At 42.3% G+C, this 25970-nt stretch overlaps 5 protein-coding genes across 10 annotated transcripts in view; 3 read left to right on the forward strand and 2 right to left on the reverse strand.

Annotated features, from left to right (window-relative positions):
* The first annotated feature begins 1030 nt into the window (after nucleotides 1-1030).
* Nucleotides 1031-6101, forward strand: LOC105562333. Of its 3 annotated transcripts, none has more exons than XM_012013093.1 (4): nucleotides 1031-1144; nucleotides 2033-2119; nucleotides 2446-3298; nucleotides 3626-6101. In XM_012013093.1, the coding sequence occupies exons 2-4, from the start codon at nucleotides 2081-2083 to the stop codon at nucleotides 4840-4842; spliced, it is 2109 nt and encodes a 702-aa protein (XP_011868483.1). In that variant the 5' UTR covers nucleotides 1031-1144; nucleotides 2033-2080; the 3' UTR covers nucleotides 4843-6101. The 3 variants fall into 3 exon arrangements, with proteins under 3 accessions (XP_011868483.1, XP_011868481.1, XP_011868482.1); XM_012013091.1 differs by lacking the exon at nucleotides 1031-1144 and adding an exon at nucleotides 1151-1311; XM_012013092.1 differs by lacking the exon at nucleotides 1031-1144 and adding an exon at nucleotides 1323-1665.
* Nucleotides 6102-6900: 799 nt separating this feature from the next.
* Nucleotides 6901-13187, forward strand: LOC105562334 (V-type proton ATPase catalytic subunit A). Its single transcript, XM_012013094.1, has 12 exons — nucleotides 6901-6986; nucleotides 9039-9138; nucleotides 9212-9324; nucleotides 9397-9762; nucleotides 9840-9896; nucleotides 10303-10397; nucleotides 10485-10756; nucleotides 10864-11047; nucleotides 11235-11352; nucleotides 11436-11716; nucleotides 11836-12025; nucleotides 12126-13187. The coding sequence occupies exons 2-12, from the start codon at nucleotides 9057-9059 to the stop codon at nucleotides 12216-12218; spliced, it is 1851 nt and encodes a 616-aa protein (XP_011868484.1). The 5' UTR covers nucleotides 6901-6986; nucleotides 9039-9056; the 3' UTR covers nucleotides 12219-13187.
* Nucleotides 13188-13244: 57 nt separating this feature from the next.
* On the reverse strand, nucleotides 13245-17090 carry LOC105562335 (upstream stimulatory factor 2-like). 3 transcript variants are annotated; one of them, XR_001008968.1, is made up of 6 exons: nucleotides 16944-17090; nucleotides 16655-16719; nucleotides 16194-16483; nucleotides 15927-16094; nucleotides 15445-15851; nucleotides 13245-14986 (listed from the first exon to the last, which is right to left on the reverse strand). XR_001008968.1 is itself a non-coding variant. In XM_012013096.1 (6 exons), exons 1-6 carry the CDS (start codon nucleotides 16982-16984, stop codon nucleotides 13636-13638), a joined length of 732 nt encoding a protein of 243 aa, XP_011868486.1. In that variant the 5' UTR covers nucleotides 16985-17090; the 3' UTR covers nucleotides 13245-13635. The 3 variants fall into 3 exon arrangements, 2 of the variants coding, with proteins under 2 accessions (XP_011868486.1, XP_011868485.1); XM_012013096.1 differs by having other exon boundaries at nucleotides 13245-13658; nucleotides 15707-15851; XM_012013095.1 differs by having other exon boundaries at nucleotides 13245-15851.
* A 935-nt stretch (nucleotides 17091-18025) lies between these two features.
* Nucleotides 18026-19426, forward strand: LOC105562336 (probable N-acetyltransferase san). Its single transcript, XM_012013097.1, has 4 exons — nucleotides 18026-18263; nucleotides 18407-18563; nucleotides 18901-19067; nucleotides 19165-19426. Exons 1-4 carry the CDS (start codon nucleotides 18256-18258, stop codon nucleotides 19334-19336), a joined length of 504 nt encoding a protein of 167 aa, XP_011868487.1. The 5' UTR covers nucleotides 18026-18255; the 3' UTR covers nucleotides 19337-19426.
* Nucleotides 19427-19567: 141 nt separating this feature from the next.
* Nucleotides 19568-25970, reverse strand: part of LOC105562337 (hormone-sensitive lipase) — a 10315-nt gene continuing 3912 nt past the window's right edge. The window contains exons 2-11 of one of the 2 annotated variants that reach the window (XM_012013098.1): nucleotides 24170-24638; nucleotides 23883-24087; nucleotides 23587-23800; nucleotides 23068-23249; nucleotides 22051-22333; nucleotides 21740-21962; nucleotides 21414-21592; nucleotides 20994-21328; nucleotides 20748-20873; nucleotides 19568-20671 (exon numbers count right to left, since the gene is read on the reverse strand). In XM_012013098.1, coding sequence (XP_011868488.1) covers nucleotides 20603-20671; nucleotides 20748-20873; nucleotides 20994-21328; nucleotides 21414-21592; nucleotides 21740-21962; nucleotides 22051-22333; nucleotides 23068-23249; nucleotides 23587-23800; nucleotides 23883-24087; nucleotides 24170-24531 — 2178 coding nt within the window. In that variant the 5' untranslated portion in view covers nucleotides 24532-24638 and the 3' untranslated portion in view covers nucleotides 19568-20602. Of the gene's footprint in view, nucleotides 20672-20747; nucleotides 20874-20993; nucleotides 21329-21413; nucleotides 21593-21739; nucleotides 21963-22050; nucleotides 22334-23067; nucleotides 23250-23586; nucleotides 23801-23882; nucleotides 24088-24169; nucleotides 24849-25970 lie in introns of those variants that run through there. The other variant, XM_012013099.1, reaches the window with a different exon arrangement.

Consider the following 25970-nt stretch of genomic DNA (forward strand, 5'->3'; position numbering starts at 1 on the left):
AAACGGACTTCGTCATCAAATCGTTTGCAAACGTGACACACGATTGCATTGAACACCTTGTTATAGTCCCAGTCGCTATTAATTTCGTTTCTTATTTCTGATTCCATGACTCTCTCTACCCAATCTCGTCGAGTTATTTCAAACGACAAACGTCTTCTTCTAAAGACAAGTGTTACACGTGTTATACATATAAACGGTCAATTTCACCTATTATAAATACACATAGTCTTGAAATGTTTTGATTTCGTAGGTCGTGCATTGTCGCACTTCCCTACCGGAAATAATTCTACAAAATTCTACAAGAAAATTAAATATAACTGCCAGAATCTATAAAATTCTACGTAAATTTAAAGTGTTATGAAAATCAATATGAAAATGCTAGAATTGGAACACTTTTGTTAATTTCTGTAATATTCTACAATTAAGTAAGCAGATGTTTTAATTCTTTAAGATTTTGTTGTTTCACAAATTTTTAAAACCAGTAAAATTTTGTACTAATATGATTGGTTGGATCTGAAAGTATTAAAGGCCTTCACATATAAAATTCCGTAAGAACGTAAAACGTAAGCGTAAGAGAATCAACAGATTGGATTTGCTACTGCTTGCGTTATTGCCTTACGTTCTCGACTGCGATTGGTCAATTTCGTTAGACACGTAAGAATTGACCAATCGCAGTCGACTATTCATACGACTACGGCTTTACGACTTCTATGTAGACGGAGCTTAAAGCCTCCGCTACAATGATTCTCGGTTCTGTCTACAATGGTCGTAGTCGTAAGAATAATCGACTGCGATTGGTCAATTCTTATCGAGCGACTACGACTACGACCATTGTAGACAGAACCGAGAATCATTGTAGCGGAGGCTTAAGAATTGACCAATCGTAGTCGACTATTCATACGACTACGGCTTTACGACTTCTATGTAGACGGGGCTTTACGTGTCTGACGGAATTAATCAATCGCAGTCGATTATTCTTACGACTGCGACTCGCATTGTAGACCCCGCATAATGTAGAACCGGCCTTAAAGAATCACTCGGCGCTCACTCAGCTGATTTAGTTTCTTTTTTTTTCTTTTTGCTGAGCGCAGTCGAACTTGAACTGACACCAGTATCAAATTCGGGTATTCACCGTCACGTTTAGGTATTCACATTTGCCTGCCATTTTGAAATATTATCTATCACAGCGCGTATATATATATCAGATTTTCTGTCGGATAATTGCCGAGTATCTACGACGTAACTGGTATACAACGAAAGAATCGTACGTACTAGAGACCATAGACAAGACCGCTATCGTTCAGTTATTCAGTAAGTATACTTTCGTTAGAATGTTTCGGAAATCTGAAAAGAATTGGTGCTACTCCACCCAGTTTTGTCGATCGTTTTGTTCAATTAACTTAGATCCTCAATGAAAATATATAAAGTACCGTCGACCGCGTTAACGTCACGTTGCGATCGAGTAGCACGTCGAATTGCTATGATTCGTCATCGGCATATGGAAAGTCCCTGACGGTTCTACCGATTTTTATCTCCGATTCTTACCTCTGGCCGCTGCGATTTGATTTATCGTGGACTGTTCGCGATATCGCATTTGCAATTTTTCAAACAGTCAAACAGGTAAAGTGACGAAGGTGTAGCATCGCTTCGATTAACAAGAAAATCGTACGTAAAAAATCTCAACAATTAAAATGAGTGTTAATTAAGTCGGAAATGCTGGCGCACGTAATGAGTCCCTAATGAAATACAATGCTATTCGCCCAAAAAGGAAATAGTGGAACTAATGCTAGGAGTTAATTTATTTTGAGGTTAAATCGCATCGCGAATGATGTCATCTCCTTGAATTAGTTATTAGATAAAATCACGTAATACGCGATATAGATCGTGGATTTTAGCAGCATCGTTTAGCGATGTTTAGCCGATAGATAATTTTGCAATTCAACTTGGCACCGAACCAGTTAACAAGCCCTACGTGGACAGCAAGCTGGAAATGCATATTAATCATTTTAATATACTTTTTCTTTATTTACAGAAGAGAAGTCTATATTTTTGATAAGCTCTGAGGGATTTTACAGATATAATGGCTGCGCAGGAAGAAGAAGTTGTGGACGTACTCGAGGTAAGTTTCTCTTTGCAGCCTCAAATTGATTTATTGACAAATTCCTATAGTGATTTTCCTAAAGCCAATTGGCTATATAGTCTGTACGTAACTAATCTCTTGCCAGTTTGGTCGACTATAGATTTGCGACTTATTATTCATTACTGGCGCAATAAACCGCTACATTGTTGTATATAGTGTGCTTGTCTCTATTGTTCCGAGGATACAGAACCAAATGCTCAAATTTATCTAACGACAGAGGAAATTTCTTGTCACTTTTCCTCGAGTAATTTTAACAGAGACGGAAAGTGTTTGAGCGCGTTATTGACGATATATTCATTTTTCAGGAAGAGATGCAGACTCTCGCTGTGGAACAGCAGCAATGCCTGCATGAACTTCTTCCCGACTTCACAATGTATAAAGCTGACGAATATAAATATCTAAAACAGAATATTGGATATGCGCTTTGCGGATCGCCAAAGGGCGCCAATGATGCAAGTACGAAGGAAAGCTCTTGTTTTTGCAACACAGAAAATTTGAATGATACAGACGTAGTTGATGCAGTGAAGTACAAAGAAGAAGCGGAAACGGTCATAAACAAGATATACGAGAAGATCTGCAGTACGGCAGAAACGGATGGTGCTCAATCAATCTATTTTGGTATCATTTATAATGTAATATTCAATCATAAAATGAAAATAAAGCCTAAGAAGGAAGAAAAGGAAGAAAAGGCAAAAGCAGAAGTAAAAAAAGAAGATGAAAGTAAAAAGAAAGATGAAGAGGAGCTGTGCTTCGTAGTTCCTGTCCCCATTTTTAAGATCAGAAAGAAAAAATCTGAAACTGCAAAGAGCACGAAACAGGAAAATTCAGCAACTGCTGCTGAAGTGCAGTATGAAACGTGGTACATTGATGGCAGCGCCAGAGTATATAAAAATTGGGCAGACTATACAAAAAACAATAATCTACCGAAGTGCACTATGGTTCTTCCAAAAGATGGTGTTTATCAACCAGACCCGGCTTATCCATGTACGGAGGATTATTCGACGGTTTGGCTGGAGATTGTGAAGTCTCCCGCGTGTACATGGCGAGCAAAACTCTGCACTGGAATAGATATCGCTTCCAATGTCGTTGGAATTGGCACAGTTGGCTTGACTGCCGTAGGACTGTTCACGCCTCTTGCACCAGTTGTTGTGATATCAGGTAAATTGACTTTCAATATGCGTTCGATGCAAAATCAATTGGTCAATTGATCAAGTACCCTAACGTAATTTTGTGAAATGTATTAAAAATCTCATTCGATCCTGTTTTGTTATGATTTCATCAATGTTTCAGTAAAAATTTAGTGAAAATTCATTCAAAAGTAATAGTTTCTAGTTAAAATCAGTAAATTTTATATCTAATATTTCATAATTTTTTAATTACTTTTCAACAGTATTCTTCCCTTGTGTTTCACATTATTACATTGAATTTTATAAAGAAAGGTCAATAAGAAATCATAAAACCATTTTAATTTATCCCACACATTAGGCTTTGTTGCTGCTGGTGTGACTGGTGCTTGGACATTGGGCCGAAATTCCCAACAATTAGTAGATCGCAGTAGCCATGAGGAATCTATTCATATTTTGGACAGAGACGCACTTGCGCATTACCTCGGCATAGCCGGTACTACGTTTGGTTTCGGAGTAATTGGAGGATCAGCGATTATTTCCAACGCTGCTGCACGCGGTATGACAGTACATACCTTGGCAAGAGTAGCATTCAATACTATGCAAGGTGGCAACCTGCTCGTCAACGGCGTTGGCATACTATATCAGGGTTACAATATGTATGACAAATATAAAAATAAGGAGGAACCGATCAGTTTTATAGACGCGTTGAATTTGGCGACGCATGTAATGTTTTTCTGCGGCTCCGTAGTAAAGATTCAATTCGCCAGCGACATTATCGAAAGTACCCAAGGTAGAGTTATGAGTGAATACAAGGACAGCTTGAGCTCTAAGCGTCTCCGTAAAAAATTCAATCGCACTATGAGAAATGCTGCCGAAAATAATGTCTGTAAAATGGCCGAGAATGCGGAAGTGATACGCTACATAAGAAACCGCCAAGATCTATTGTCTAGTCGGTCTGTAACTAACGGCGGTAACCGGGTGCCGAAGAATACTTTACGTAACATTGAATGGTCTTGCGAACGTGGTAGACTAAAAGTCAATGGTATTCTATTGTTAGATCCTCTCGAATATGTTACTCGTCTTGTAAAACTGGGCATATTCATCAAATCCGACCAAAGTATTTCGCCTGGTACTTCACGGGACTCTGATGATGACGTTATTGTTGACCAATTAGCAAAAGTACTTTGTGAATTATTATCGAAGTTCTATGCAAGCGACGACTGCCCCAGAAGCACCAAAATACCAATAGTGCCTGACTTCGAACCGCTGTTAAGACAGATGAGCTCTATGAAGATTGATGAGAAATACTTAAAAAAGCTGTTTGAAATCACTATAAAGTTAATGAAACGTTCCAGAGACATGGATGATTTTTTACTCCAAATCTTTACTTTTGTCTGGCAGTATTGTAAAGCGAATTTGAGGCAGTGGGGCATGAGCCTGTGCACCCAGAGTTTTTCTGGCAGCGAGATTTTGAGGAGGATTATCCTTTCAATTTCCGAGGCAATTGACATGATGCTAGGTAACTTATTAGGTGCCTTTGTGAGTTATATGGACTCCAGCCGTTTGCACGCGTAAACCAGAGTATACATTCTAATATAACTAATAGGAAAAATGAGACTATAGCGCACACTATAGTTCATAGTGATAAAACATATTTTTTTTAATATATACTATAGTTGTGACTAGAGCTCCCGAGTACACGTGTACTAGACTACACGTGTAATCCGTGTATTTAATTTATCCGTGTTTTAACCCGTGTACACGGATATCCGTGAACGTGACACGTGTACACGTGTACACGAATATCTGTGAACGTGACACGTGTACACGAATATCCGTGTATGTGACATATGTAAACGTGTAGTCGTGTATACTTCAATAGGGAAATATTTAGAGAATGTTGTGTGAATGAAATTATGTGGCAAAATCTGGATGAAACTTGGAATGCTGGAATTATGCGTATACATATGTCGAACAACATATGCAGAAATAGAGATCTTTCAGCAAATTTTGATAATTTGCAAATAATGCTTTTTTTATGGTCAAAACTTTTTTTAATAGAGGTTGCGCATACACGGACATTCGAATACACGTGTCACATACACGACTACACGTGTACACGTGTCACGGACACAGGTACACGTGAATAAAGGTACCGTGAATCCGTGTACACGGATCACGTGTACACGTGAATCTTAAAACACGTATCCAATCGTAAGCTCTAGTTGTGACACAATAGATTAATATTACAAAGTTCAAGTATTAGAGCAGAGCTTTTAGCGCATAGGTTTATACATACATGCGTTGTTAAATATTGAAACTGTTTTTTACAAGTTATTAAATATGTTATAATACAATTGTATTAGTTGAAATAAAGTTTATATGAAAAGGCACACAATAACATCTTGCTCTAATTATAAATAACTCTTAAGAAGAAATCTTATGTATATTTATATTTAAAAACATCTTTCAGCGCATAAGGATACGTTCGCGGATCTTTGACACATGATGAGCAACAATGATAGAATGACGCTTTCAGCGCTAAATAGCGCTGATAGTGAGTTCCCCGAACGCACCCTAAACGTCGCAAATAAATGAAAGATATGTAATAATATAACAATATGTTTATGATATTTATTGTAACATATATCTAAGTTATCTTAAAGAATTCGGAACAATTTCACACCCTAGCCTTGATAATACACCACATATCATTCTGTGCCTTGTATTTCAATTTTTTAGATACTATACATTTTATATATGTGTCGTATGTCATCGAAAATTATGAATAAATATATCTACTTTATTTGCATTTTGTGGATCGTAAGGAATAACGTTATTTCGATTTAGTATGATACAGCAAAAAAAAGATCGAAACGAAAGAAAAGCGATATAAGTGCGACGATTCTGAAGTCGATTCTCAAGTTCTCAATTTCAAGAATCAGAATTTTATAGTTGCACCTTCACGTGTACTCTTTTGTACCAAATTTTATCAATGTAATAAGAATATTGGTCTAATATTGTACCAATATTAGTCCAATATTGCTAAATAGACAATATTGGCTAAATAAGAGAAGGCGTCCCACAATATTGGACCAATAGTGGGAATACTAGATTTACATTATTTCCCAATATTGTGCCACTAGGGTATTCATTTCTCGTTAGTCAGATAAACGTCAAGAATAAGAAGAGGGTGGAGGAGGGAGACATTTTTTCCCCTTTCTCTTGGAAATAAGAAATAATTATAAAATCAGCTGATCCAAAGGGCCATCTCTCCCGGGGAACAGGGGCCCGATTCTTGAATTCATTCGAAGAAGAAACTTATACAAACATTCTGCTCTGACAGAAAAGTTGAAAGTCGATTGGTTAAAGCCATGCGAGTAGCCAATCAACTTGCAACATTTCTGTAAAAGAGCAGAATTCTCGCGTACGTTTCTCCTTCGAATAAATTCAAGAATCGAGCCCCAGACGTCCAAGAATCCTTTCGCTCGTCCCCTCGGGGACGCACGGGGACGAAATACGAATTTGCCGCCGCGGCTCTCATGCGGACACCGTCTTAACGCGCGCGCGTGCGCGCCCGATAATTGAGAATCGGCACGCGACTCAGTCAGCTGACCTGTCTTGTGATAGCAGCAGGCTAGGCCGGACTCGCTCGAGACAGGCACGGGCTCTTGTCGCTGGCTGGACTTGTTCGCCGAAAACACGTCGCACCTGTCGCTGTGAGTATTCGCGGCCGAGCCGATTGACGCGGCCGCCGACGTCGCCTCGCTCGCGCGGGCGGATTCCGAGTCAACGTTTGCTCCGCCGGAGGCCCGTGCGTGCGAGAGAGCCGTAGTATATCGATCCGCTGGCGCTCAGCGTGCGCCATCGTCTTCCCCGATCGGGCGCGAATCCGCGGTGGGATTTCCGGCCGATTTCCGGCCGGACGGGACGCGGCCCGCCGATCGTGCGTTACGTCGCCGTCGGCGACGGCCGCGCGATCGATCGCGGCCGTCCGCGGCCCGCGGGGACGCGCCGCCTCGCCTCCGCCTAGCAGAAGACGGCCTCTTCGCGGGGCTACGCCTATTTTTTTGAACGGCCTGCTCACGTGAGCCGCGCAGCCAGCGTGTGACAGCGTGCGCTCCGAAGATTCCGTCTCGCTCGCCGTGACGATCGACCCGCTCTCCGTCCCGTTTTCGCTTCCGCGCGTCTTCTCGCGCCCTTCGTCCGCTTTAACCGCGATATATTCGCGTGTTCGTCAGATTCCGTCGCGGGGGAAGAGAGTAATTGCAGGGAGACGTTCGAAGTGTGCGGTTTGAAAGTAGCAGACTTTTTTGAATAGCTTACGATTGCGCTCGCACTCGCGCTTTCCCGATCGCCGAATTCGCTCGCACTTGGTGTATTTAAATTGAAGCGGGTGCTTTTGTTAAAATCTTTGAATGGGGAAAAGAGAGGATACGGTCGAGGAGTAATTGGCTGACGCGCGCGCGCACGATAAATTCGTGTATGTACGACTCGAGCCACGACGATTATGATAAACGTCAATTTATGCGATAGCGACTGGCTTTTCCTCGCGTTTCGCGACATTTAATTCACGAGCGATCGGTAGCTAGAACGCACTTAGAAAAGTCGCTTGGGTAAAAATTGTATTACGCTAGATGTAATCAGCGATAAGATATAATATTTTTAATATCTGAAACGTTCCTCCAAACCTTGATAAACTGCAAACTTTATTTGTTAAGAGATAATCGTGTCATGTGCGATTTAAATTTATTGAACTTGGCCAGAAAATGTTTACGGATACAATCTGATATTTTCTTCAAATCTACATTTAATTTATACCAATTCTCCTTGAACTCCGCGTTTTATTTTAAGACGTAAAAAATGAAAAGAAGCACGTAGTTGTTGAATATACCAAGTATTAGGTGGTAAACTTAGTTTCCGCGGTGTTTTTTGTTTAACAGACTCATTTATTTCGATAGCAAAAGCAAAAAATACGTCAAAGTATTTGCCCTCGCTAGCTATACATTTTTCCCATCTTTCTGGCAATTGCAATGAGTGGATTCCGCAACGATAGAACGATTGGTCTTTTGATGCAATCCATTCATCGATCCATTTTCGCACATCCTCGTAATTTTTCAAGTGTGTATCCACCAAGCCGCGCTGCATCGATCGGAACAAGTGATAATCTGAAGGAGCCAAGTCTGGCGAACCTCCCACTCGAGCTGCATCAGTGTTTCCTTGACGGCTTTTGCAACGTGTGGTCGAGCGTAGTCGTGCAAAAGAATAACTTCCTTTCCTTTTGAATCTTTCCCGTTGCACGTAGACGTTTGAAAACAGCCATCGGAGTAACATTTAACGCTGCAGACAATCCTTGGAGCGTTTCAGCTGAGTTTTCGTCCAGTAATGCTTGCAATTCGGTGTCTTCAAACTTCTTCGGCTGACCTGAGCGTTGTTTATCACTCACATTAAAATCACCACTTTTAAATCGCTGAAACCACTCTCGGCATGTTCTTTCCGATGGAGCACAATTGCCACAAGCTTCGACAAGTAATTTATGAGCTGTAGCTGCAGGTTCTTTTTTTCAAATCAAAGTAATGAAGCAGCACATGTCGAAAAAACAACTTATCACGTTTCATGTTTAATCAAAAGAAAAAAATGGCACTGTTCGCTTCAATGCAGCCAGTTTCAGATGTCAAAGTAAATTACACTCACAACTAGCGTCGTCCAAATGTGAGCCGCGGAAATCAAGTTTACCGCCTAATATTAAATACAGTCTCTTTTTCTTCCAGATAAACCAAGTGTTCAAAATGACGAATCAGAGTCTGCTGAAGATTGCGCATGAGGAGCGGGAGGGCAAGTTCGGATATGTCTATGCGGTGTCCGGACCTGGTTAGTTCTCGCGCGAATCCGACTCCGCTCCACTACGTGCTCTTTACTTAACATTTTTTTCTCCTCCCCGTAGTTGTCACCGCGGAGAAAATGGCTGGATCGGCTATGTACGAGCTGGTGCGAGTCGGTTATTACGAACTGGTAGGAGAAATCATCAGACTGGAAGGTGACATGGCTACGATACAGGTGAAAGAGCGCACTGCATCTATGCTTCGTCCCGTGATGTCGGAACAGCTTGAATAATCCCACGACGTTTAGGTTTACGAAGAGACGAGCGGCGTGACGGTTGGTGACCCCGTGCTCCGCACCGGAAAGCCGCTGTCCGTCGAACTGGGCCCCGGCATCCTCGGCAGCATCTTCGACGGTATTCAGCGCCCGCTGAAGGACATCAACGAGCTCACGAGCTCGATCTACATCCCGAAGGGCATCAACGTGCCGGCGCTCTCGCGTACCGCTAGCTGGGAATTTAATCCGCACAACGTGAAAAATGGCAGCCATATCACGGGCGGCGACTTGTACGGCGTTGTCCACGAGAATACCTTGGTGAAGCACTGGATGATCATGCCGCCCAAGTGCAAGGGCACGGTCACGTACATCGCGCCGGTCGGCAACTACACCGTCGACGTAAGATTTTATTTGTCGCGCAGTTGCATTCTATATTTTATGTCAGAAATTTATGTAAGTATGTAACACCTTTGTAGGATATCGTATTGGAGACGGAATTCGACGGCGAGAGGAAGAAATACACTATGCTTCAGGTACGAACTATAGTTGGGAAAATGCAACTTGATTTTTGGCGGGCCAAATGTAAAAGCTGAGATTATACCGTGGGCTGCAGCAGCTAAATTTAGAACTTGTAATTCTTGCCTTCTCTGTACTAACTAGGAAACACCGACAATTCGGTGCTAATAATTCAGTTTATTTTTTTTTATTGGTCAAGCGTGAATGTCGCATGCTGCAGCAGCTAAATTTAGGACTTTATGTTTTGTCTTCTCTGTATTAATCAGGAAACGCCAGCAACTCGGCGCTAATAATTCAGTTTATTTTTCTTCTTCTTTTGTTGGTCAAGTTCTTGAATGTCGCGGGCCAGCAGTTGCGTATCCCTGCTCTATTGTAACATATGAGACTTGATAGATTGCTTATTGTGAATTTACGCGTATGCAGGTGTGGCCAGTTCGTCAGCCTCGTCCAGTCACTGAAAAATTGCCGGCCAATCATCCTTTGCTCACTGGTCAACGAGTCTTGGACTCTCTCTTCCCGTAAGAACACGTTTGGATAAGCACGTTGTAGAAAGTATCCAGAAATATTTAGAACAGAAATATAAGTGTACGCGACGCATGTTACAGATGCGTCCAAGGTGGAACCACGGCTATTCCCGGTGCTTTCGGCTGCGGTAAGACTGTCATCTCGCAGGCCTTGTCCAAGTACTCCAACTCCGATGTGATCATTTATGTCGGTTGCGGAGAACGTGGTAACGAGATGTCCGAGGTACTGCGCGACTTTCCTGAGTTGACCGTGGAGATCGACGGCGTCACCGAGTCCATCATGAAACGTACCGCTCTGGTCGCCAATACGTCCAACATGCCGGTAGCCGCGCGTGAAGCGTCTATTTACACTGGTACGTGCGATGGGCTGTTCAGGAAGATTCTTATCAATTCACTCGCGCATAGTCAATGTGAATTGTTGCAACTTATTTAAATTATAAATCTGTTGTTCACGGCGTAGGTATTACTCTATCTGAATATTTCCGTGATATGGGTTACAACGTATCGATGATGGCGGACTCAACGTCTCGTTGGGCCGAGGCTCTCCGAGAAATTTCGGGTCGTTTAGCTGAGATGCCTGCTGATTCTGGCTATCCAGCATATCTTGGTGCTCGTTTAGCCAGCTTCTACGAACGAGCCGGAAGGTGCGATGTCACTTGATGTATAAAGTAGTCAAGTGACTAATGATGTGATCAAATAACTTTCTTGAAATCGCAATGTCACAGTGAATATATAACATTAATGATATCTACGATATTGGAAGAAATTTATATTAAAATGATATCTCTTGCTGCTGATCAGTGCGACTAATATTTGGATGTTCTTATGTAGAGTCAAGTGTTTGGGAAATCCGGATCGCGAAGGATCAGTTAGTATCGTTGGTGCCGTATCACCGCCAGGTGGTGACTTCTCTGATCCTGTGACCAGCGCGACGCTCGGCATTGTACAGGTACAAAGGACATCCGCTTATGAAAAAGTAAAAAAGCTAACGATAAACTAATTTTTGTTTTCAACGAATTATTTAATTTGCAGGTATTCTGGGGTTTGGATAAGAAACTTGCGCAACGCAAACACTTCCCATCTATCAACTGGCTCATATCGTACAGTAAGTATTTGCGAGCATTGGACGACTTCTATGACAAGAATTTCCCGGAGTTCGTCCCGCTGAGAACGAAAGTGAAGGAGATCTTGCAGGAGGAGGAGGATCTGTCGGAAATCGTGCAGCTCGTAGGCAAGGCTTCGCTCGCCGAAACGGATAAAATAACACTCGAAGTGGCAAAGTTGCTGAAAGACGACTTCCTGCAACAAAACAGGTACGATATATCGTCTTGCAATAGTTCTGTGCACGTTATAAATGGTTGAATGTTGCAAACGATTGAGTGTCACTTAAAGGAATTCCTATATTCTTTTCTGAATCTCTCTCTTCTTTTAGCTACTCGCCGTACGATCGTTTTTGCCCGTTTTACAAGACCGTGGGAATGTTGCGAAATATGATCGCATTCTACGACATGGCGAGACACGCGGTGGAATCAACAGCTCAGTCGGACAACAAAATCACATGGAATGTCATCAGAGACAGTATGGGCAATATCCTCTATCAATTGAGCTCTATGAAGTTCAAGGTGGGTACCTTTAAACGAAAGTCTGGCTGATCTTTTTGTAATCTCAATTTTAACGTGTGTATCTCTCTTTTTTATTAAAACTTTAATCTGAAACCTCTAGGACCCTGTCAAGGACGGCGAGGCGAAAATCAGGGCAGATTTCGATCAGCTGCACGAGGATATTCAACAGGCATACAGGAATTTAGAGGACTAAGTTCCTAACTTGTCACTTGTTAAAAGCAATTTTAAGATATTGATCGTTCTGTAACTTGGCTCTAACATTTAAGGATGTCCCGGTCCAACTAGTGAATTGCAGATAGCTCGCTAAAAATATAACTACAAGCAGCATTATCGATTACGTCATATATTATTTGCCGAATATACGTCACCTTTGAAAGCGTTTGAATGAATTGTAAATAAAGAAGCCACGTTGAAATCTATTATCATGCAGTGAAATATTGGAGAGAATGTCACGTTACGCTCGTGACGATTGTGACAATAAAGCGGGGACATTCTTAAATGCGTTCGAAGCGTAACATTTCGCGATGCGCTCCGCTTCCCCGAGAGTTAACCCGCTTGACTCGAGAGCAGAGTTACCTGTAATTAATCAGATATTATCGAAGAAAGTAATTTTATCCCCTCGCGCAGAGATATACTTTCGTTTTCTTTCCGCTTTGTTAAAGGTGCAAATATGCCAGGAAGTAATTCTATATGTTTTCCGTAAATGTGTAATATAAACGAAAGTATAAAACGGCTGCCCGTTTCATACGACGCGCGCAGATTAGGATTATGGTGTGAAAAGATACTCTTAATTACCAGGAATGTGGCACGTGAACAACACGACAGTTCTTACCTTACAAAGAGATTGTGAATCATGGAGTATTAAATATTGTAACATATAATGTACTAGTTAAGTGCGATGAACGATAATCGCAACTGTTATGTATAATTAAACGTATTATACCTTAACGTTATAAATATGATTTAAAAGTTTAGAAAAGGACACACACACGAATGTACACGATTACATTGGACAAATGATCAAGGTGCAGGGTCTTCAGTAACATGAAGATAAATATGAAAGGGATAAAAACGTGTACACACGATGTTCCATTGACTTCGATATCATTTCCATTGTATGATATGTAAAAAAAAAAGGATACAATAAAATTATGCACAAGAGGATCATGAACTTGCTGAATACGGATATGATGACGCCAAATAACTTCTCGTAGACCACTTTCTTAATAGTCTCCCTTTAATCATAATTATATAACAATAACCTCGCGATATATACATCAACGGTATGTTACATTCTGATATCTAACGTTTGGTAAAGTAAAATTTTGACGCTTCTTTCTTTTTCCACACAAAGTCCATCTTGTATTGACAAAAATATGTTATTGTCACATGTATGTCGATTTCAAAAGTATGCATACATGTGCAAGTATACATATATGTGTATAATTGATCACTAACAATTTGAATCCTAAACTCATTCTATCAGATACTCTATTTCTATAATTATGAAAACAGTATTAAAAATAAAAAATAGTCAATTAACTCTGCACGGTTCCTATCCTTCGTTTGTCTGCGGACTTCACGAGTCGACACAAAAATTGCTTCCTTCCTCAAAGTAACTTCGGTTGCACCGCTGTTCAAGTTTTCCGATAAAAAAAGGATTGTAAAGTTGTGTCAATATTTCGAAACTCACAGCCATGATATTTCAACATACGCCAGTTACATCTGTATGTCATAGGCCTTCCATGTAACAGTCATAACTACACGGCTGTTATACCTTCTGTTTCATCTAATCGTTCAAATACACAATATATTTCCAATAATTTTGAAAAATCAGCATATATAACATAATCACACAATATATGTATACGCACCGGCGGAAATGTGTGACCCGCACGCATCGATCAAGACCACGCGCACACTCTCCCCTGTAGGTGAGCTATATGCGGTGACGCGATAGCTTTTTCATGAGCTTTTCGCGGCCCGTTTCAAGAGTAGCTGCACGCAACTCGCATTATGTATCCAATATGTATTATTGATACGTGTGCATATTATTTTTACGTGTGCAGTAATACGGAGTGATAATTATTTGGAACTGTTCGAAATAATTAATTCTCGCTCCCTATTACTGCACACATAAAAACAATAACATATATCAATAATATTATATATTAAACCTCATATATTAGATATATAGTACGAGTTAGTCGAGTGCAGGTCTTCCTCAAACGAGACGTCACCTTGTCGAAAGGGAAGGCTGCTCGCTTCCTCGACGGAACCGCGATAATTAATTATTTGGAACAGTTCCAAATAATTATCGCCGTTGCTATGTTTGTGTCCCGTCAGTCCCTGCCGCTCGAGAGGCAATCTCCACTTTCGGTACCTCACCTACAGGCGGGAGTGTGTGCGAGACCCGACGTTGTGTGCGAATCACATAGACACGGACAGCATTTCCGCCAGTGCGTGTACACTAGGAGTCATTGACGCCTTCCCACATGAATTTGTGGGATATTAACACATTTATACATTTTAGACATATATATCGCTCATTTGCTACACAATGACATAACTGAAGATTTTTCAGGAGACACGATTAAAGTTTTAGTATATGCAACGACCTCTCTCCCTGTACTAATAACTCAATGAGGGCGATTTTCGAGCTATATTATTATTGCACCAAATGAGCGATGTAACAAAATGTATATTCTACATGTGCCTAAATTCAAATGGGAAGGCATCAGTGATTCCTAGTGTACATGTTATACTGTAGTACTTTGAGCATTGTACAATGTTTGATATGAATGGTCATCATTGAGATCTTTCTTTCCAAGTTTTAGAGCAACTTTCGCTTGCTCTTATATACGTATATATGTTTGCGTATCACTGTGTAAAATAGAACGTATTACTTGTTGAATAAAAATTGATATTTGAAACCAATAGCGAATTCGATTGCTCGCACTAGTGCGCACTGAGTGCACACTAAGGATTGTTTATAGTCAAAAGTCATATAATCAGATCTAACAGCACATTCGGCAGCGTGCACTAGTGCGAACTGAGTGCACACCAAGGTTTATTTAGAATCTACTCTTCTATTACGTCTCAAGTACATGCCCAAAAACTATTTAGCCAAAAAAATGATCCGTACGAATCCTATACAGATCATCTTACTGACTAAGAAGTATTTCAAAAAGTATTTTAGACAATCCTTAAATATAAGAATTGACTGTAAACAAACCTTAGTTTGTTTACTCACAATCAGTGCGCACTAGTGTACGCTGCCGAATTCGCTACAAGGCTCGTTTACGATCCCTAAATGTAAGAATTTACTGTAAACAAGCTTTAGTATGCACTCAGTGCGCACTAGTGCAAGCAACTAAATTCGCTATAAATTACACAGAATTAATGCTGTACTTATAAATGTGCAGTTATAACTTTACTATTAGAAGTACCCAATTTGATTTTGGAATTCAAGGTATTTTAAAACTTGATAAGACCGGTGCAGTCGCCAGGGAGAAAAAAAAACAAAATATCAGATTTCCTCGTGCGAGAAGAAATTCTAATATTTACAGAAAGAGCCACTGATTTGCAAATTAGAGGAAGCTTAAGGACTTAAATGTACAACTTCGGTACTACCGGCCGACGGCGAGTTCGATAACTGCGATCTAAATTGAAGATTCTCACGTTTCAATTGGTTAACTAATTGCTTCAGCGCCGTAATCTCCTGCCGTAGCTTCTCGTTATCGCGCAAGCATTGACCCAGGCTCTGATTAGCCACGCGCAATTCTCCTATGTACTCGCAGGCTCTCGCCAAGATACCTCCTTTACTCTGTTACAGAAAAGTAACAACGCCATTACGACAATGCCGTTTAAACGATCGTACAAGAATTTCACTTGAACGCACCTGAGTTTCGTAGTTTGCTTTCCCTTCTCCGCTGCCGCTGTTGACAGTGGTGTTAGTCCCACTATTGCAGTCCGGGATAATCTTGCCCAACTTTGTAATCCAATTGTTTATTTTATCTCTACGCCGGCGCTCCACTTCGTTGTGCGTCGCTCTCCGCCTGTCGTCTCTCTGCGAGAAAGAAAGATAACTTTTTGTGCACACTAGAGAGTAAATGAAGTATACGATATACCGATTGCACGTAAAGCAACGTAGTAATGACATGTCAACCTTTTTCATGCCGGGACTACAGTTCCTCGGGGTTTCTATCTGCAACGTGGCCGCTCTCGGCACCAACGATCTCGACGCCTGAGCTGTGGTAAAGACATCGTTGGCATTCCCGATTACATAAAACTGGCCGTTCAAAGGTGACGTTAGAACCTGTACAGTGTTATTCCCTGGTTGCGACACGGGCAGCTCTATCTCGTTGGCCGATTGTATAGCCGCCGTGCCATTCACCTGGACAACTCGGTACGCCAAAGTCTCTGGATAGCGCATCTCGTCCTCTCCAACGGGTTCCCCTGAGAGAGAGACGGAATTCAATGAAACAGAGGGGGGGGGGGATACAAAAACTGACGTTCGTCGGCACAGCTTTTCATAGCAGTCCGGTCAATTGTACTGATACAGCTTGCGACTAGAGGAGCATCCTGCGGGAGGATCTCGCGACCAATGAAAATACGTCCCGCTCTCACCTTCGTCCACAATCTCCGTCTCCTCTATAATGATCCCCGTCGTGCCGCCGGCGTCCTCCTTGACGCTGCAAAATCAAATGACGCTTTCAGACGCGGCACCGACATATCTGTACGCGGCTGCATGCTCTGTGTATTACTTTCGAGGACTGTGCCTACGTCGGTCGGTCCTATGGCGTAAGTTAAGTGCGCACTGTGCACTAAATGACGATGACCTTGAGGAGACCTCGGGCGAGACGGAAAGGATGGGTGTTCGCAGTGTCGGGCGATCGGTATTTAACGTAAACGCTACCTGACATCTTGCTGTTCGAGCTGCTGCTCCAAAATGTCCATCCCTCGGCGCCGAAAAAAAAAAAAACGTTTGAATTTGTCGAAATTCACGTGAGCTGGTCACGGGACACGGCAACGAGGTCATGTGGTGCGTAAGATGGCGTCGCGCGTCGCGCGCGTCATCCGACGGCTCGCCGACAAATTCTCCCCCTCCCCCTGCTCCGTCGGTAAATGATTACCGTCGGTCACTCCATGCGCCTCGGGGCGCATTTATTCGATATAAATTATAATCCGTATACCTCGGTCGCCCCCGAGTAGAGGGTCAATTCTGTATCTTGCAACACAGTGAAAATGCCAAAAGTGAGCGCTTTTTGTCTCTTTCTAAAAAGATCTCTTAAGCCTTGTGTCCACAATCCAAGAACTGTGTCCAAGTTCTAGTTCCAAGAAATGCGTAGCCAATCAATCTGCAGCTTTTCCATAAAAGATACAGATTGATTGGTTGCACATTCCTTGGAACTAGAACCTGAACACAGTTCTTGGATCGTGGACACAAGGCTTTAGAAAGAGATGATAAGCCGCTCACTTGAAAGCCTACCCAACAGCACAGATGACGGAAAGTCGACTTTCAGTCGACTTTTATAAGTCGATTCAAAAGTCGACTGTTAAAACTGACGGAAAGTCGACTTTCCGATTAAAAGTCGACGTAAAGTCGACTAAAAGTCGATTAAAAGTCAATTAAAAGTCGACGAAAAGTCGGCGTTTCTGCGGACATTCGTCGACATCAAGTCGACTTTCGTCCTAAAGACAGTCGACTTTTCGCCAAGTCATATTTCGGAATAGTCGACTTTAAGTCGACTTTCCGTCGACTTTTTGCTGTTAGGGTAATCTACAATGCGCTTCCTGCATCTAGAACCGTTCTATTTTACATTTTTAAAAAAATGAAAACGCTTAAAAAATTAATCGACAGTGTACGATTATACAATTTATAACATACAATTGATCGACTTGCACACATTTTTTAATTGGGGAAATTGAATCGCGCGGTTCCAAGTTCGCACAGCGCGCGGAGCGGCACTGTCGTGCCGCCCCCACCCCTCTCTTCCTTCCGCCATGATCCGCGACTTCCCTCCGCCAGGGTGGTCCATTCGCGCGCGCGCGCGTGTTCCTCGTTATGTTTTCGCCCGCCGGAATTTTGCGCGAAAACGTTGGGCGTGAGTAGTTAACCAAGTCGCTCCGACACGTGCTTTGCGACTCGCCGAGAGCCACGCGGAGGGTGCGCCGCCAGGGTCCGTTTCCGCCAAGATCGCCGAGACTTCCTCGAGACGCCCGTCAAGATGACCAGGTGAGCGGCGCGAACCGTTGGAGGTTAGGAGACCGCTCGGCTCGCGCGAGCGGTCTCCCGCGAGTTTCCCGCCTCCCACCCGGGGCGAGGAACGCGCGACGAGCTGCACGGCCGTAATGTCGCCGTGTGCTCCGATTTTTCAGGTCGAAGATCGAGCTGGGCGACGTGACACCGCACAATATAAAGCAGCTGAAATTGCTCAATCAAGTCGTATTCCCAGTCTCGTACAACGAAAAGTTTTACAAGGACGTACTGGAAGCCGGAGAACTCGCCAAACTAGCGTATTACAATGACATAGTGGTAGGTGGATGCCGAATTATTTTCCCTTAGGACCACGACTCGTGAGTTTCGCTCCACGGCTGTCGGTGGCTCGAGAAACTTCGACGTTATCCGCGCAATTCGATGGGAGTCGACTAATTCGGACGAAAATCGATTGAGGGAAATTCGCGCTGTGTTGCTGACACACGTTTCAAGATCGTTGATATAATTTTCAGCTTGAGTGAAGTATCCCAGCGGGAAAGGACTCGTCGCGCGGTGTCGAAACGATGTCGAATCGACGTCGAATTCGACGTTGTTTCGACGAATCGGTCATCGCTGGGTATAGATTGGATCTTGATTTGCGTGTCACGACTTTCAGGTTGGAGCAGTCTGCTGCCGTGTAGATACCTCGGAAAATTCTAGGCGGTTATACATAATGACATTGGGTTGTCTCTATCCTTATAGAAGATTAGGAATCGGCACCGTTATGGTTCAACATGTTTTAAACTACGTTAATAAGGATGGCAATTTCGATTCTATCTTCTTGTAAGTATGACTTTGTGCAGTTTTACTTTATCTTCTTGGAAGAGAGAGAGAGAGGGAGAAAGTATAGCTCTTGAATAATACGATCTGACATTTGCAGACACGTTCAAATAAGTAACGAGGGCGCGATTGACTTTTATAAGAAATTCGGATTCGAGATTGTCGAGACTAAAGAGCATTACTATAAGAGAATAGAACCGGCGGACGCTCATGTGCTGCAGAAAACGCTGCGTCCACGAACGAATCAAACGAATCATCAAACGGTCAACTAACAAGTAGTATTGTTCATTAATTTATCTTTTTCATAATTTAGAATTTACCCAAGTTTCCATGTTCTGTCAATAAAGTCATTTTATATTACATTCGCATGGTGTGATGTAACGATAAATTAACCTTTCCTACTTGCACCGTGTATTGCGTGTACATACAAGAGGAACACTGACTGGATTAAGATACGGAGTTGAAACGAAGAGTTAAAAGAAGAAGAAGGAGCACGACTGCAATTTCTGTACATATCATTTTTATTGCCCATCGATCTCTTTCTACTCAGACTGTGTTTAAAAAATATTGTACACGATATTCAAGCCAGCCTCTCCTAGAAAATTGTGGTGATTAAAACGATCACATGCATGCTAGAGAATATATTTGTAAGAAACAAGAGTGTGTTGCGTGTACAAGAAGAACACTTGACTGGATTAAGATACGAAGTTGGAACAAAGAGTTGAAAGAAGAGAACAGTATACAAAAGATTTTCCGACGAAAGTAGAAAAAAAAACAGCACGACTGCAGTTTCTGTACATATCATTTTTATTGTCCATCAATCTCTTTCTATTCGGACTGTGCTTAAATAAGTTGTACACGATATTTAAGCCGGCCTCTCTTAGAAAATTGTGGTGATTAAAACGATTACGTGCATATTAAAAAATATATTTGTAAGAAACAAGTGTATTGCACATTGGATATTTTACATATCAAAAATTGTCATGTAAAATGAACATGGCAGGAACAAGTGCACGCGCGCGCGGAGAAACGTGCAAAGAAAAGTTTCAATTCGCTATCTAACGTATGGTGTTTCATAAATATAATCGTAAAAGTACAGTTTTACATATTAAAAAAAACAGAATAAATAAATGCTAACTATTTTTGCATATGTACAGGACGTTTGTCATTAATATATGGTCAGATATCGGATTTAAAACATCTTACGTTCTAATTCGCTTTAGATAATGCCGCACAGCACGACGATATATAACATCAATGTGACAACAGTGATATCTATTGTAGCTAATACGGTAGAAAATCACTAGTTTAAAGCATTGTCTATTACACGCCTAATCCCTGGAATATTACAAAATATAGTTAAGCCGCTGAAAACGAATAACAGACATTTAGTCGCGTTCAGATATAACTGTATTCGCTGTATAAATATGTGTGGCTGCAACAGACTGAAGTACATCCGCTTGTTCTAGATCGGTATATATATATATATACCGATATATATATATTTTTTAACAATAAGTTTTTTAAATATTGGACAGTTACAGTTCCAGCAACTCTTTTATCCTTCTGGCACAAAGCTCTGACCCTTCCATTGCTTCTTTCGAAGCCTATAAACAAAGTAATACAATGAAATGTTACGCAATAGCACAATTGATCAATATACAAGAAAAACGAAAGTTTCACCTGTAAAAGATTGAGAAATCCATGTGGCAAACCCGGCAAAATATCCAGCGTAACTTTATTGCCAAGCGAGCGGAGCTTCCTCGCCAACATGACGCAATCGTCGAGAGTAGGGTCAAGATGTAACGTCTAGGAGCAAATTAGTACATATAGGATATTCTAAATCTCTCGATCTTGGCAACAGGCTAAAGTACATGACGTTTTACGTTATCAGATTGTATTAAATCGAACAAGAATCCAAACAAGTACCAGTATCTTTATGGGCGGCAAATTAGCTAGCATGTTATCTGGCGCGAGATAAGGGCTTAAGAAGGGATCCGACGGTATCGCAAAGAGAAACTCGTCCGAAGAGATGGTGTTCTCCATATTGAGTTCCCTGCTGTCCTTGCTACTCCTTCTGCCGAAGGACCACCCGAACAGGGACCACGATTTGTTACTTTGTCCCGAATTGTTGCCATTTCTACTAACGCCGCCGTTCCTCGCAGCGGACGACGTTGAAGCAAGACCGGAATTTCTGTACATGTTTAAAAATCTGCTGATATATTCTCGAGACTTCGCTTGCGTTTTCGGACTCTCGGTACCTGCTGCATAAAAAGATTTTTCAAAATGTATACTCGAGATGTATAGGTATACGTATTGACGAGCATGTGGCTGAGTTGGTGTGCGTACCATCGACTTCTGTTAAGCTGACAGAATTTAACGTCGAGTCAGATGGAAGGGACATCAATTTCTGAGCATCGTTGGCACCCTCTCCGTTTGGGCTCAGGGCTAACGCTATAAGGTCACTTTCGCTCACTTCTGCAAAAGACTCTGTATCCGACTTGACGTCTTCACCATTCTCGTGTTCCCTGCCACACACATAAATTATGTGGAAAAATGTAAACGTTTTCATTCTATCAGCTATGAAATACGTATACCGATGTGAAAGTATTTAGTCGTGCGCTTTCTGAAAACAAGTGAACTAAGATACGATAGAATTCTCATTGAAATCTTACTTTATCGGTTTCTTATTCTCAGACACCGCATAAGCTTTCAAGCATCGTAGCATAAAACCGAACGGTAGTAACGGATCCGTGAGACAGAGCATACGAGAGGGCGACGGGACGAATTCGATGCGTACCGGTGTATACGCCATAAAAATACCGTCTGGCTTTCTTATGTTTAATTGCATACATTTCAAAGTGGTACCTAGGTTTAAGTTCCCACCTGCAGAATCACCTGTCAAGACATCAATTATAAGACTCTCCGAGTTTGTCCGACCGACGGAAAGAGACAGCGTCAAAGATAGATTTATTTTTTGTCTTACCAACAAGTATCACTTTTTTCGCTGTACTTCCGAGCAAGGTGTTTGCATGCTTCAATGCCCACGCATAAGCGTACAACACCTCTTCGAGCGCGCGAGGATAGGGTGCCTCTGGGGCTAGACTGTAATCTATGCTCAAGATTGGCACGCCGAGCGTCATGGTCCAATTTCGTAGGTACATTTCGTGCGATCGTGACGTCTGCGACACGAACCCGCCCCCATGAGTATGAATGATTAGTTCGTCGCATAGACCACGTAATTCTCCTCCTATACCGCCGGAACCAACCTTGGTAGTGAGAAAAATATTTATTCAACAAAATTCTCTAAGTCTATTCTACCCAATAAATGCATGATATTAAACGCAAATTAGTGGCATAATTGTACCGCTTTTAAACTTTTACATTAACTGCGTTTGATAAACATTGAACACACCATCATGTGTCTGTTGGGTAAATTTTACAACGTACCAGGTCTGCCGGTTAATAATTCTTAATTTTTTTCATTAAAAAACCAAGTTTAATTTGGGAGAATGTTTATATGAGAGTTTATAACGGAATATAATCAGTTAAATGAATCGTACAGTACTTTCGATGTTAAGTTAGAGTTACCAAAAAGAAGTGCAACTGTAACTTCGTTACAAGTAACGAGTTACTTCCCAATCCTGCTAAAGAGCCACGACAGGATGTTAGTGTGTAAATATTACTCGTTTCAAATTTATTATGAAAAATATTACCTCAGCCAGGGTTTGAACCTGGACCTCCCTCGCGCTCTAAGACTGTTTATTGCGACGAATATTTCCACATGCCTCGGTTGTCGAATTGGTGAGACGCCCGCCTAGAGTGTAGGGAGGTCCAGGTTCAAACCCTGACTGAGGTAATATTTTTCGCAATAAATTTAAAACAAGTAATATTTAGACACTAGCACCCTGTCATGGCTCTTTAGTCCTTATTCCTTCAAATTTGTGTTTACCACAGCAGAGCCTTATGAATTTTATTAATATTAATTTTATACTTTATGTACCATTCCCAGACGCCGTTTAGAGCTTAGCAACCTAACGTGGATCGGTTTCTTCCCGACGTGACTATTTGGTATAGGAATCGAAACGGTCCCGCCATCCAAAGTAGGGAGAATTAATTCCTCGGGCGGGATAGATATTACCTGGTTGATTGCTAAATTTGAGGTGTTCATCATGTTCATTATTGCTGAAAGGCAGATCAAAGAAATTTCATTGATTCGATGTACAAGTGAGATCATTTAAATACATCTAAACGGCATAGCTTTTCAGACGCGGAACATTCGACGTGTGCTAAATATTCTTATTTACGAGTGACAATCACTTTCTTCGCCAGTAAGTAAATAACATATTCGACCGATATTATTCAACTGGTTATAATTTTTAATTAAGAGAACTTGTCGCGAAAAATACTACCTCGGCCAGAGGCAACAAGTTGTTTTAGTTAAAAATTACAGTTGTGCCGAGTAACAGTGCTCCATTGTTCCTAATTGATACCTTTAGTCATGCATTTCCTCATTTCTTACCGGATTCGCTCAGAAACCAAAACGCCTGGCAGAAAGAAATGTCAGCGGCCTGAGATATACTAACAATACGACGCGCTCTTGCTTCGGGATCCAATAAATACTTGACGGAATTGGTACAGCGTCCTAATAATGTACCATTGCTGTAGTACATCTCGCTGAAGGATGCCATAAAGAACGACAGCGTTTTTAACACCTGTCTTAGGCTGTCGCAAAACTGAAAGAAGGGCATTTTTTAGACACATTTCTCGGACAAACTTGACTCAAGTACGAGTGCCGTGTACACTGCCTGCTAATACCTGAAAGCCCAAGCACCTGCCGTAAAAGCAGTACTGATTAATATTCTGCGCGTTAGTCAGAAGATCTTCTATACTGTATTGCTCGAGTGGAAACAGTGACAGCTTTCCGTCGCTCATCACTTCCGTGCTCCATGTGTACATCATCTTCAGCTGCTGCAAGCACGTATAGAGCGACGCCAATAGCTGGGAGCACGCTTCAATCTCTCTGAAAACCCAGATCGAATCAGTCCATCGCATAGCAGGGGCAAACGTGGAGTTCTTTTTACGCGACGTATATACAAAATTACTTCATGTAGTAGCTCTTGCGGAAGAAGACGGAGTCCTTGTGATTGTACATCTGCCGGCAGATCAGGCCGGAATACATTATACACTTGTCGACCAACGAGAGGAAGCTCCGGTACCCGTTCCCCGGCGTCTCCTCGTCGAAGTCGAAGTGCGGCGCGAACCTGGCGATCTCCCGGTACAGCGGCTGCAGCTGCGTCAGGTAGTCGAGGATCGCGAGGAGGGCGGCCCTGATCCGCACGCCGTTCTTGTCCTGGTGGGCCGCGAAGTACTCGACGTTGGCGCGGCACAAATCGCGCAGCGCGCCCCACTGCAGGGGCTCGAAGTCCTCGAACGGCCTCTCGAAGTCATCGTTGAACGTCGACATTTGGAATTCGGAATCTCCGAGCGATTGCAGTGTCGACTCTCTCTCTCTCTTTCTCTCTCGCCCGTTGCTCCTCGCGTCGGAAGCTCGGGCGATCAGCCGCCGACAATCTAACGGTCAGAACAAACCTTGACCCTGCCGCGCATCCCAGGGGGTCCCGGGTGACTACCGATCGCACGACGCGAACCTCCGGCGTGACATGACGGACTACGGCCTCGCGCGGCGCGGTAGCGGCCCTGCGTCAGCGGCAGGCACGACGTGCATCGTCGACGAGGTTAATCCGCGGGTGTCTGGCCTCGAGACGCCGCTACACCCCCGCCCACCAAAACGGACCGAAGGACTCCCGCGGGGAGTCAGCGACGATCGCGATTCACGCTGCGCTGCCGCGACGCTGCGATCGATCCCCGAAGGGGCGCGTAAAGTGATCGCCGGGGCCGCTCGACAGACGCCGCCGATTACGAATGACTGCGATGCGACGCGCGGGCTCGCGAAACGAGACCGCGCTCCAGTTTTCTTCTCCCCGACGCGTCCCGCTGTCGGCCCCGCGACTGTCCCGCGTGTGCACACATTGTGCAAGTACGCGTCAGATGAGTCAGAACGGGCGGCCTTAACGGGAAACGGAATGCGCAGTAAAGTTTCTCGGTCGAGCGGGGAAAATCGACGGGAGCTCGCGTTAGATAAGAGTCGCGCGCGTGGACTGTATTTCTTTTTTATTTATGCATAAAAAAGCGCCGGGGTCGACGATACAAAGGGTTCTTTGAGATCGAGATACTCTCCGCGCGGCAGAAACGTGACGCTCTCTCTTATCGTTCCCCCCGTCGCGTGTTTACTCAATTGAACGATAATCCAATGGGGATTTTAATAGTCCCACACAGCAAAACAAGTTTCAGAAAGCTTTACGAAAGATAACTTGGAAATTAATATTGAAATGTAACATTGAAATCATTCAGAAGTATATTTCTGAAACGTTTTATCGAAATCATTTATGATCCTTGTCACTGAAATATTTCAGAAATATTACAAAACATTTATTCAGAGAAATATTTCGTACGTAATCTCTAAAACATACGTTATTGAAAGCTATCCAACATATAACTTGGAAATTAATAGTGAAATGTAAGATAGAAATCATTCAGAAATATTTCTCTGAAATGTTTCTATTTCTCAGAAATATTACGAAACATTTCAGAGAAGTATTTCGTACATAATCTCTAAAACATATATTATTGAAAGCTATCCAACATATAACTTGGAAATTAATATTGAAATGTAATATAGAAATCATTCAGAAATATTTCTGAAGCATTTAAGAGATATTTCAGAAACATTTATGATATCTCATCTACGCGGACATTTCATGTATCTGAAACATGTCTGAAATATGTTTTTGAAAGGTTTCATATTTCATTGACAGCTTTTTGAGAGCTTTCTGAAATATTTCG

Source organism: Vollenhovia emeryi, unplaced genomic scaffold, assembly GCF_000949405.1.
Source record: "Vollenhovia emeryi isolate VEMERY1.0 unplaced genomic scaffold, V.emery_V1.0 DF939190.1, whole genome shotgun sequence".
Classification (NCBI taxonomy): domain Eukaryota; kingdom Metazoa; phylum Arthropoda; class Insecta; order Hymenoptera; family Formicidae; genus Vollenhovia; species Vollenhovia emeryi.

Excerpts from the sequence above, each read along its gene's own strand:
- LOC105562333 (XM_012013093.1), top strand. The coding sequence starts at position 2,081 with ATGGCTGCGCAGGAAGAAGAAGTTGTGGACGTACTCGAG. Across the intron at positions 2,120-2,445 it reads AAGTTGTGGACGTACTCGAG|GAAGAGATGCAGACTCTCGC; the intron begins GTAAGTTTCTCT and ends TTCATTTTTCAG. Across the intron at positions 3,299-3,625 it reads ACCAGTTGTTGTGATATCAG|GCTTTGTTGCTGCTGGTGTG; the intron begins GTAAATTGACTT and ends CCCACACATTAG.
- LOC105562334 (XM_012013094.1), top strand. The coding sequence starts at position 9,057 with ATGACGAATCAGAGTCTGCTGAAGATTGCGCATGAGGAGCGGGAGGGC. Across the intron at positions 9,325-9,396 it reads GTGACATGGCTACGATACAG|GTTTACGAAGAGACGAGCGG; the intron begins GTGAAAGAGCGC and ends CACGACGTTTAG. Across the intron at positions 9,763-9,839 it reads TCGGCAACTACACCGTCGAC|GATATCGTATTGGAGACGGA; the intron begins GTAAGATTTTAT and ends ACACCTTTGTAG.
- LOC105562335 (XM_012013095.1), bottom strand. The coding sequence starts at position 16,984 with ATGGACATTTTGGAGCAGCAGCTCGAACAGCAAGATGTCAG. Across the intron at positions 16,720-16,943 it reads CTCGAACAGCAAGATGTCAG|CGTCAAGGAGGACGCCGGCG; the intron begins GTAGCGTTTACG and ends TTGATTTTGCAG. Across the intron at positions 15,852-15,926 it reads AAGCAAACTACGAAACTCAG|AGTAAAGGAGGTATCTTGGC; the intron begins GTGCGTTCAAGT and ends TTTCTGTAACAG.
- LOC105562336 (XM_012013097.1), top strand. Across the intron at positions 18,564-18,900 it reads CGTATTACAATGACATAGTG|GTTGGAGCAGTCTGCTGCCG; the intron begins GTAGGTGGATGC and ends CACGACTTTCAG. Across the intron at positions 19,068-19,164 it reads AATTTCGATTCTATCTTCTT|ACACGTTCAAATAAGTAACG; the intron begins GTAAGTATGACT and ends TGACATTTGCAG.